At 51.4% G+C, this 11,147-nt stretch overlaps 1 protein-coding gene across 1 annotated transcript; it reads left to right on the top strand.

Annotated features, from left to right (window-relative positions):
• The first annotated feature begins 1,042 nt into the window (after positions 1-1,042).
• On the top strand, positions 1,043-9,781 carry SCNN1A (sodium channel epithelial 1 subunit alpha). The gene is made up of 13 exons (XM_050943028.1): positions 1,043-1,535; positions 2,060-2,457; positions 2,776-3,031; positions 3,884-4,071; positions 4,723-4,823; positions 5,295-5,458; positions 5,867-5,965; positions 6,131-6,248; positions 6,524-6,602; positions 7,067-7,124; positions 7,263-7,318; positions 8,709-8,784; positions 8,988-9,781. Exons 1-13 carry the CDS (start codon positions 1,527-1,529, stop codon positions 9,312-9,314), a joined length of 1,929 nt encoding a protein of 642 aa, XP_050798985.1. The 5' UTR covers positions 1,043-1,526; the 3' UTR covers positions 9,315-9,781.
• The last annotated feature ends 1,366 nt before the right edge of the window (positions 9,782-11,147 follow it).

Below are 11,147 nucleotides of genomic sequence, written 5' to 3'. Positions count from 1 at the left end.
TCTGCTGCCTCACTGTCCTGTGTTGAATGACAGGCAATGTTGGGTTCCTGGGGCTTAAGGGTCCCTCTTTCAATGCTGCTAACCCACAGGTTACATCCTCCTGGGGCTGAAGAGCACTGAAGATGGTTGAGAGCTCTAAAAGGACAGGCTAGGCACCCAGACCCCTGGAACAGTCAGGAAATTGGGAAATGGGGAGCCCCGTATAGCACCTGTCCTGAGCCAAGGCCTTGGCCCGGCCTGGATGGGTACAGGAGAGTGTGCCCAGCCCAGGTAGCCGCTCTTATTGTTACATTACCTTGACTTGTCCCCATGTCCTTGAGACACTGCTGCCAACATTTTTTTTCTCTTTCTCCTCTTGCTGGGACATTGTGTTCTCAGCTCAGGAGAAGGGGCGGGGGGAATGGGGAGGAACATAGTAATGATCTGGGAGCAGTCTGTAGCCCTACCTGGGAGCAGCAAGCGCTGCTTACCTCCTCCTCCTCCCTTCTGCGGGCAGCGAGGGGGGGTGCACGCGAGGTCACCGGCTGGCTCTTGGGTGTCAGTACCGGTTTGCTCTGAGATCGCAGCCCAGGGAGTCAGAAGGATGGGTGGGGTGCGTGTGTCCTTGACTTAAAACGGCTCAGCTATTTCAAAGCCCCACCCTGGTGTTTCAGCAGAGCGCGGCCCCTGAGGCTGCATGCTTGTGTACCTGAATCCTCTCTTTGCCAGGGCCGCCCAGAGGAGTCCGGGGGGCTGGGGTCTTCGGCGGCGGGGGGCCCTTCCGTTCCGAGACCCGCGGCGGGACCCCCCCCCCCGCCGAAGTGCAGCCGGGTCTTCGGTGGTAATTCAGTGGCGGGTCCCGGAGCGGAAGGACCCCCCGCCGGCGAAGACCCGGAGCGGAGGAAGCTCCGAGGGCCCGGGCCCCGCAAGAGTTTTCCGAGGCCCCCGGAGCGAGTGAAGGACCCTGCTCCAGGGGCCCCGAAAAATTCTAGTGGGGGCCTCTGGGCCCGGGGCAAATTGCTCCTCTTGCCCCCCTCCCCCCGGGCGGCCCTGCTCTTGGCTGCTCAGAGCTGCGGCCGCCCCAAGCCCCCAGTGAAAGCCCTACACCACAGCATTATTTTCTCTACAGTGGTCCCCAGTCAACACGGGCCACTCCTGGGGCTTTAGTATGTTTGTCGCCCGTTCCCTCCCGGCCTGCCCTTTCCCACCCCTTGCTCCCCCCCTACCCCTTCCCATCTCCCTTTTCTCTAGCAACTGAGATATTGAGATGTTAATGAGGCTTTTCTTTTCCCCCAGAGCTGCGGGGGCGGGGAGCGCTGGGAGGGCAGGAGCAGGACAGGTTGCCAGATTGAGCTGGAAAGAAACCAGTCTAATCCTAACCACCAAGGCAAAGCAGCTGCCAGGAGTCTGAGCCCAGGGCACAGCAGAGCACAGATCTCGCCTAGCAGAGAGAAACTCCTACAGGGGGACAACACCAAAGGGAGACCCCTCATTTCCAAGGAAAGCAGAGTCCACATAGCTCAGTGGAAACAGCATCATAGGTCAACATGCATCAAGTTAGTGTCTTTCTACTCAGTTGCTTCTAACCTTGCTTTTAAACACCACCCTCTGAAGAAGGGTGTGGTGGGGTTCCTCCAGAGTGAATGCTGGGGTAAAGGAGGGAGGGGGTCTGGGGGTGTGTATGGAGAGACTGGAGCAGGGAGGGTATGTGGGGAGTGTGTGGAAGGACTGAAGTGTGGGGGAGAATAGGGTGTGTGTGTGTGGAGACTCTGGACAAGGGGGAAGATAGAGGTGTGTGTATGTGTGTGGAAGACCTGGGAAATGGGGGAGGATAGTGTGTGTGTAGAGGGGCCATGGCATGGGGGAGGATAGAATGTGTGTCTGGAGGGGCCACAGGGCATGGGGGAGAATGGGTGTGTGTGTGTGTGTGTGTGGAAGGGCTGGAATGTGGAGGATGGTAAGGGGTGTGTGTGGAGGGGCTAAAGGGTCCCAGCAGGCAGAGGCTTCCTGAGTTCGGTGGGTCATGGTAGACATAACTAGTATCTATATATTGCCTGATTCCAAGCTTATTCTGTCATAGGTTGTGACTGTGAAGGCAGAGAAGGTGCCAGCGGGGGAGAGACTGAGGAGATGTAAACAAGAAGCAGAGAAGCAGCAGAAGGTGGAGGAAGTGGCAGAGAAGTTGGAGGAGTGTCAGGAGGACCTCATTGAGTTCCACAAGTCATACCATGAACTCTTCCAGTTCTTCTGTAACAACACAACCATCCATGGAGCCATCCGCTTAGTCTGCTCCAAGAGAAACAAAATGAAGACAGCCTTCTGGTCTGTGCTCTTCTTCCTCACCTTTGGCCTAATGTACTGGCAATTTGGGATCCTCTACAGGCAGTACTTCAGTTTCCCTGTCAACCTGAACCTTAACCTCAGCTCAGACAGGCTGACCTTCCCTGCTGTCACACTGTGCACCCTCAACCCCTACAGGTATGAGACAAACTCCCAGGAGCTACAGGTATATATTCTGTGTATTGTACTCCTACTGGATCAGGAGAAATACCCAGTGCCCCTACAGGTGATATTGAGACATGAAGGGCTTGTCTACATGGGTAAATTTCCCTACATAGCTGTACTGGAATAACTATTCCACTACAGTTTGGAAGCAGAGTAATTACATTCCCACGTGGGGACTTATACCTGTCTAGCTATAGCCAAAGAACTATTATAGTGTAAGTAGAGCTATAGTGGGAAATTGCCCAATAGAGACAAGCCCTAACTCTGGAGTCCACTCTCTCCATGTCACAGATACAGTGCTGTCCAGAAGGAGCTGGATGAACTGGATCGTATCACCCATCAGACACTAATGGATCTTTATAACTACAATATGTCTCTGGTACAAAGCAACTGGGGAGCCCAATCCAGCCGGAAACGTAGCCTAAGGAGCCTGTCTCACCATGTCCAGCGCCACCCCCTGAGGAGACACAAGCGTGATGAACCAGCCAGCCTGAAGGGGAACAGTCCTCCAGTGGACAAAAATGACTGGAAAATTGGCTTCATCCTGGTGAGAATAGATCCCTCTCTCTCCTGTATTCTATAGACTCTGCCTAACTCCTAATCTCTCATTAGATCCTCTCATACCAGCGTCAGCTCCACCCTCCACTGGAAATCTGATGAAGTTGTTTTCAAGGCCCAGTCTCTCACTAAGGGATCTAAGGAAGGATTGTCCCCCTTCTCCATCCATTCTCTAGAGTGTACTCAACTGTCAATCAATTAACTGGAGTTGCAGCAGGAGCAAAAATTCTAGTCTAGGCTAGGGCATGTCTACACTACAGGTGCTACAGCAGCATAACTGCAGCAGTGCTGCTATAGCACTGTCGTGTAGATGCTTCCTACATTGATGGAAGATGTTTTTCTGTCAGTGTAGGTAGTTTCCATGATAGTATCTACATCAATGGAAGAATTCTTCCCTCAGCCTAGCAGGGCTAGGTCAATTTAACTACAGCACTTAGGGTTTGAATTGTTTGCCCCTCTGAGTGATGTAGCAAGTTTGATCTAAATTTTACTTTTATACCAGAGTGTAAATACACCCACAGAGAGGGACTCCCTGTTCCAGAATTGAAAGCTCCTGTGTATACTCCACAATCTCATTTTCTGCACAGCCCATTACAATAACTTCACTGTGATTTGCTCCTTCCTCAGCCTCTTGATCATTCCATCTGCCCAGGAATTTCTCTCCAATTGAGAATCTGGGGTAGGGGGAGAGGCTGATGTCTGTTAGCTGCACTTGTCAAGTATAATCTGAATTTATTTCCTGTCCATGTTTGGGGGGGAGGAGGGGAGATAGGTAAGGTATGTCTCCTCATCCCTCCTCGTGGACTTGTGTTCTTTGAGACAGCTGATGTTTCTCTTGCAGTGCAACGAGACCAATGAGGATTGTTTCCACCAGACATATTCCTCAGGTGTAGATGCTGTGCGTGAGTGGTACAGTTTCCACTACATCAACATTTTGGCACGGATGCCTAACACAAAGGCCCTGGATGAGTCCAATTTTGAGAACTTCATCTATGCTTGCCGCTTCAATGAGGTTACATGTGACAAGGCGTGAGTGCTGAGGGGCTCCAATATCCCATCTTAACAACCTCTGCATTCCTTGCTGGGTACAAGGAGAAGCCAAGACAATACTGCTGGAGAACACTGTTACCCTCGCTGCCAGGGCCCAAGGCTGGGGCATTCTTCCTTGTCCAATTCCTGGGCCTCCTGGATCCCATAATCTCAAGTTATGGGCTCTGGTTCCTGCCCTTGGGGTCTTGACTCCTCAGGTTCACTGACCCCTAAGTGCCATGGGGTATTTCCTGTGCTCTTTTCCCTTTGTTTCAGATAATTGAAATAGTGATACAGGTACATACACTAGTTTGGGTGCAGTTATACTGTATAAAGGGATCTTTATACTGCTGTAACTGGGTCCACACTAGGGGACTGTATCCTCCTCCAGAGTTAGCAACGTGAGGAATCTAACAGCTCTTCAGCTTCAGAAGTCATTTTCAGCACCTTGCTAAATAATCTTTCTCTGAGCCACTTCTCAGGGCTTGTTTACACTACAGACACTACTCTTCTGTATTGCTCTCAGTTCCTCTCTATGGGATGGTAAAAAGAATGGTTCCTTTTAGAATACCCTGTCCTACAGCATCTCCTGGGGATTTTTCCCCTAAATGCCTAGATGCTCTAATCTGAATATTTCCATTTCTCTCCCAGGAATTACACCCATTTCCATCATCCTATTTATGGGAACTGCTACACATTCAATGATGGCAATAGCAGCCTGTGGACGTCATCCCTGCCTGGGATCAATAATGGTGAGGGTCCCCGTGACAGGTGGGGAGAACCCATTGAGATGTGTATCTAGAATAGGAGAGTTTTGGGGGTGGGAGAGAACTGTGAGCACCAAGATCCTCCTCTGCTTATTCCCCTGTGTGATGGTGGATTGCATCCCCACCATGACCCATGTGAGTTTTGATTGCCAAAAGTTCAGGCCTCCTCCAAATTCTGCTTTCTCCAGGTCTGGCTTTGCAATCCCAGTTCTCTGCTGCCTCCAGAGACTCTAGCCCTGATCCCCAACTCTCTGCCTCCTCTCCAGGCCTGACCCCCTTACTTTCCACTCCACTCAGGCCCAGCCCTGATCCAGTTTTCTTTTCTGACTCAGCTGAGATTCCCCCCACTCTCTGCTGCCTCCTTCTCCCCCACTAGCCCAGGTGTGATCTCTCGGCTGTCCCCCCACCCCAGTGACTGGCCCTGATCCCGCCTCTCACTCTCTGAAACCTCTACAGGCCTCTCTCTGCTAGTGCGCACAGAGCAGAACGACTATATCCCACTGCTGTCCACAGTGACGGGAGCCCGGGTGATGGTCCATGAGCAGAATGAACCAGCCTTCATGGATGATGGGGGCTTCAATGTGCGTCCGGGTATGGAGACCTCCATCAGCATGAGAAAGGTAGGGGGGGTAGAATGAGGGAAGAAGCATGGGCTTCACTGTGTACCCATATGAAGACTTGTGTCAGGACAAGATTGGTCAGTAGGGAGCAGAAGGGTTGCCGTGAAAATAGGATATGGGGAGCAGAAAAGTTAACCCTAGACGGTGGCAACACTGGGTGGGACTGAGGGGGAGGACATTACCTTGGGAGCCATTACTAATCAGGGAAGGGCTGGAAAAGGGGGATAGCAGGAAGGAGTTGGTGGCATGAGATAGGAGTGAGGACTGGGAGGTTATTACCATCGTATTTGTTATTGATTGGGGATGGATGGCCTGTGGTGTGCAGGCAGTCAGACTGGATGATCTGGTGGTCCTGTCTGGCTTTAAATTCTCTGACTCTAAGACTGACAAGCTGCTGTTTGTTGTCAGGAGACGACAATGCGTCTTGGGGGCAGTTACAGTGACTGCACTGAAGATGGCAGTGATGTGCCAGTACAGAACCTGTACCCATCCCGATACACTGAGCAGGTAATCCATCACCACTGGTCCTATTCCAGACCTGTCCTCGCCCTCCTTGGGATACAATCTCAGTCATTCCCTGCCATGAGTGGGTCTCATGTGTTTTCTGGGCCTGATTATGCTGGGATGTGAAGATTCCCCTGCTGAGCTCTCCCCTTCTCTCATGCCTCCCAGGCCTGCATTCGTTCCTGTTTCCAGATCAGTATGGTAGAGCGCTGTGGCTGTGCATATTACTTCTACCCCTTACCCTCTGGAGCCGAGTATTGTGACTACACTAAGCATATAGCATGGGGTAAGTGCTGACAGTGCAGAAGGAATTACATAATGAACCCCCCCCCCCCCCAAACCCTCCAACTCCCAACACTAAGACTTTCCCATTATCCCCTGCTATCAGCTCCCCAACTCCCCTGTTTAAGTCCTCTAGGGGATTCCTTTTCTGGAGCTCTCAGCCCCTCCAAGGGTGCTACCTTGTTCTGAGTGCGCATCACCCATCTACATGCCCCAGAGGTTCTCTTCCCTGCACAGATAAGAGTGAGCTCACTTTTGGTTTTCTCTCTTCCTGCTCAGGTCACTGTTATTACAAACTCCAGGTTGAATTCAAATCCAACGTTCTGGGCTGTTTCAGCAAATGTCGGAAACCTTGCGAGTAAGTCTCAGCAGGCTAAAAACTAGAGCTTTATGAACACCATTATATGAAATAGTTGCCTGAGATCTCAGGGGACTGGACTTGGCCCAGTAGGTCACTTCCAGTCCTACGCTCCTATGAGGGTCTCATTCCTAGTGCTCATTGAATGGCTGAGAATTTGATTTGCCAAACCAAGTATTCAAATATATGGGGCAAATAGTGTTTGAACAGTTAAATATCCAGATAGCTACGTCAATCTAGTGTGTCCCAGCAGGAAACAAAGTTAGTAGTGGGGTAAAAATGCTGTCTGTGGGGATAGCTCCTGGATGCTGCAGTCTGGCTACTTTCAGGAGGCAGCACTGTAAGGAGTAAAGCAGAAGTGCTAGATATGGAGAAAGTTCCCAGTTGTTGAGGTTGCTGTGCTGATACTGGACCTTGTGGATCCCATAGCCCTTGCGGTTAAGAATGTATCTGTCTTCCTCCAGGGTGACCGAGTACCAGCTGTCAGCTGGACACTCCCACTGGCTTTCCACTGTTTCCGAGGTAAGGATATCGTTTCCTGTGGGAATCCCACCAGACACAGGATGCAGATGCATCTCACCATTTATTAACCCTCAGCAAGAGGAGGGTGAGATCACAGAGTAGTGTATATCTATGATGCCCTTTGTGCTTTCCTTTCAGGACTGGGTGTCTCACATGCTGTCCCGACAGAATAAGTACAATATCACATCCAAGAGGTGAGATCTCCAGAACTGGGGCTCAGGACCAGAGATGGGACCCAGTGATGGTGGGGTCAGGGGCCTGGGCCCAGATGAACCAATGATGGGTAGAAACAGGGGAGTAGGGGTGGTCAGGGGCCTAGAGCCAAGCACAGAGATCAAATCAGTGGTAGGGAGAGAAGCAGGGGTCCAGGAGTGCAGGGCCAGACAGGAAGAATGACCCAGTCATGGGAAGACAGGAGAGCCTGACTTACCTGGTCATGGAGATAGGTGGAAGTTCAGGGGTCTAAGGATAGACCCAGAGACAGACCTAGTGAGGGGGAAGACAAAAGGCTTCAGGAGCGTGGGACCAGGCCCACAGTCTTGGCTAGTAATGGGATAGGAGTGTTCTCAGGGGCCTGGGCCCAGATCAGTGGACTTGATCCAGTGATAAGTTGAGATTTGGGGAGCAGTTTAGGGGGCCAGGTCCAGAGACTGGCAGAATGATTGGGAGGATCCCTGGACAAAGGACTGATGTAATGTTGGAGGTGAAGTCTTGGGCAGGGATTGTGAACTTGGGGAATCAAACTGAAAGTGTGGAGGTATTCTATAAGTTTAGGAGAAAGTCAGATGTGAGTTTGGTGCAGTAGTAAGTTTGGAACTATTGCACCAAAGTAGGGGCATGTGCAAGGGGTGGGGGCAAGCAGGGGTACTGGTCCCCCCTAATAATCAGCGAGGGACGCAGTACTCCCCCAGCTCCAGGGCTGTGGCAGGGAGAGAGCCACAGCCCCGGGGCTTGGGGGGCAGGAGTCTTCTCTCCCTGCTGCAACCCCAGAGCTGGAGGAGTCCTCTTGCCCCAGGGGCCAGGTGTGGAGCGGGGGCAGCAAGCTCCTCCCAGGGCCGGAGATGGGGGGGGGCAGTGAGCTACTCCTGAGGCTGGGGAGAGTGAGCTTCTGTGCCCCTCCAAAAGGGGTCAAATTTAAATTCCTGCGCACACCCCTGCACCAAAGTGTGTGGGAGTGAGGGTGACTAGAGGTCCCATTTTTAAAGGGACAGTCCTGTTTTTTGGGACTTTTTCTTATATAGGCGCCTATTAACCCCCATCCCGTGTCCCATTTTTTCACAGTTGCTATCTGGTAACCCTAGTTGGAGTGATAAAGGCTTGGGGGTTGGGTGGGAGTTTGTGGGTGTTGATTTGAGGGATCCTAAATCTGGGATATCACACAGGAATCTCAGAGGAATCCTGTAGGTATGGCCAGTTGCACTGGATTTTGGGCACACGGCAGGTTTGAGTGATAAGTGGGCTGCCGAATGGGGGAACTGCAGGTTTGGAGGATTAAATATTTGGTGTGGGTGCAGGATAAGGAGTGTATGCTGCAATACAGGGGTTGCAGGATTAGAGTCACTCATCTCTTTCTCTTATTAACAGGAATGGAGTGGCCAAAGTGAACATATTTTTTGAGGAATGGAATTATAAAACCAATGGGGAGTCTCCTGCCTTCACGGTACATACTTCATCCTCCAGCTTCCCTTCCCATTCATCATACCCCTCTGCCTTGCAGCAGCATCCCTGACTTCTGCATTTCTCCTCCTGAGGCAGGACTGGAGATGGGAATAAAGCCCCAGCAGTGGTGATCCTGGCAGTGAGCGGGAATATGAGCATCTTCACACAGACACAATTCTCACTACCCCCATCTCTCTCTTGCAGGTGGTGACGCTGCTCTCCCAGCTGGGGAATCAGTGGAGTCTCTGGTTTGGTTCCTCTGTTCTTTCTGTGGTAGAGCTCGCCGAGCTGATTTTGGATTTCATTGCCATCACTTTCATCCTCTCCTTCCGGTGGCTCCGCTCCCGTCAGCTACCGGCCTCTGCTGTGCCACCCCAAGGTGCTCATGACAACACTGCCTTCCAGCCTGAATCCTCTGGCCCCAGTGCTCCACCCCGCTCCACTGTCGAGGCTGTGGTAACAACGCTGCCCTCCTACAACAGCCTGGAACTGTGTGGGCAGGACAGGGATGCCGAGATTGGACTGGAGTGAGGATTGTGGTGGGGCAGCGCAGTGAGGTTGAGTTTTCTGTCCCACACCACAGATTACATGGTTGGGTCTGAAGACATGCGGCAGGTTGGAGCAAGGAATGATCTCGTTTGGTGCTACAGCACGTGCAGCTCAGCTGCATTCCTATCATGCTGGTGCAGAGCTTCCATCACCTCCATTATGGCACTCAGTTGGGAGGCAAGTGACTGTAGTGTTGTTTGGGGGGAGGTGTTAGTTTATATTCCCTACTGTTAGTAAACCCTGCATTCGTCTCCCACAATACAGCTGACAATGCCTTTGGCCACATTTGCTGAGGAGTGACCAATGATAGGAAGAGACAGCATATGTGGGTGATATTGACTGAGCCACCTTCCACATATACACACTCACTTCTCTGCACCCAGGACCGTGGCCACGCTGGTCTGTAACTGTTTGAGAATAAAAACTAATTAAAGAGACTTGGGTGTGTGATCAGGAAAAATTAGGCTCTACTGCGTATGCCTGACAGCAGACGGGGTGGGGTGTATAGAATCCAAGAAGGTACTAGCATGCACAAATACCTCATCCTGTCTAGGACAAGTTTTCGGGCAGGAGGCTAGATGCTGCTTCCCAACTCTGGGTTGCTGCTTCTGATGCCATGCTCAGGCTGGAAATTTCCCCCTCCGCACAGGAATCTAGGGAGGAGACTAAGAGAGCCTGTTTGGAAGGACACCTCCCTAGGCTAGAGACCAGGCAGGATAGGTGCTAGGTTGAGGAACAGATTTTGGGTGGTGGTGGTGATAGGGAAAGGGTTCCTGCATGGATCCTCATTCTGGCATGAGGTCTAGAATATTCTCAAGCTCTCCACGGTACCTGCAACTCTTAGGCCAATACAAAGATTCTTCTTTGCAACATAACATATGCCTCACTCTAACTCTCCATTCAGCCTCTCATCTCTTTTTTGAACACTGGGGGCTAAAGTTGTCTTGACTCTGGCTTATACCTCCCATAATCAGGAGCTGTGGGGGCTAAAGTAGCCTCAGTGATGCAGAGCCTGCAGAGCTACCCTAAACTGTGACATTGCTTCAGTGGCCCCTCGGAGCTGATGCAGTAATTAGAATAGGAATAAGAACTCTGCAGGTCCACCGCAGCTCGGATCCACCTATTCCTACTCTGTTCAACCACAGAATACCCACTGCATGGGTGTGAGGGTGCTGTGCTGAGTTGGCTCCGTAATCTGCTTTGTGAAAAATGTCAAAGTTTTGAAATTCATTTTCATTCCCCATCAGAACAAAAATGAGACCTCTGAAATTAAAAAAACCCCACAACACACAGGAGAAAGCAAGTTACCCCAGAACAGCCAATAGCCCAGAGGTTAGAGGACTTCCATGGGACCCAGGTTCAAGTCCCTACTTGGCCTGATTCATAGCACCACCCTAACCACCAGGTTACAGTATCTCTTGCTCATGATCTGCTATTGGAGCTGTTCTACCGGATATAAATGATGACATATTCATGGGGCCAGAGAGAGACTGGATCTAGCCTGGGCAATAGGCTATTTTGGGGTGGCTTGTTCTCTTTCATCCTGGCCCTGAGGAAAAACAGTTACTAGGGGTAGATAACTGTTATTCTTCGAGATGTGTTGCTCATGTTCTTTCCAAGTAGGAGTGCGTGCGCCGCATGTATAGTCACTGGAAGACTTTTCCCCTAGCGGTACTCATCGAGTCGGCTATGGAGGCCCCTGGAGTCGTGCCTTCATGGCAATGTACATAGGTCCCTGCTGAGCTGCTGCCTCTTCAGTTCCTTCTTGCCACTGCTCTGACAGAGGGGTAGGAGGGTGAGTATCAGAATGGATAT

This window comes from Gopherus flavomarginatus, chromosome 1 (genome assembly GCF_025201925.1).
Source record: "Gopherus flavomarginatus isolate rGopFla2 chromosome 1, rGopFla2.mat.asm, whole genome shotgun sequence".
In the NCBI taxonomy this organism is placed as follows: Eukaryota; Metazoa; Chordata; order Testudines; family Testudinidae; genus Gopherus; species Gopherus flavomarginatus.
This window is presented reverse-complemented; position numbering and strand designations above follow the sequence as displayed.

Coding starts and splice junctions, on each gene's coding strand:
- SCNN1A (XM_050943028.1), top strand. Junction 6,249..6,523: donor CACTAAGCATATAGCATGGG/GTAAGTGCTGAC, acceptor CTTCCTGCTCAG/GTCACTGTTATTACAAACTC. Junction 7,125..7,262: donor GGCTTTCCACTGTTTCCGAG/GTAAGGATATCG, acceptor CTTTCCTTTCAG/GACTGGGTGTCTCACATGCT.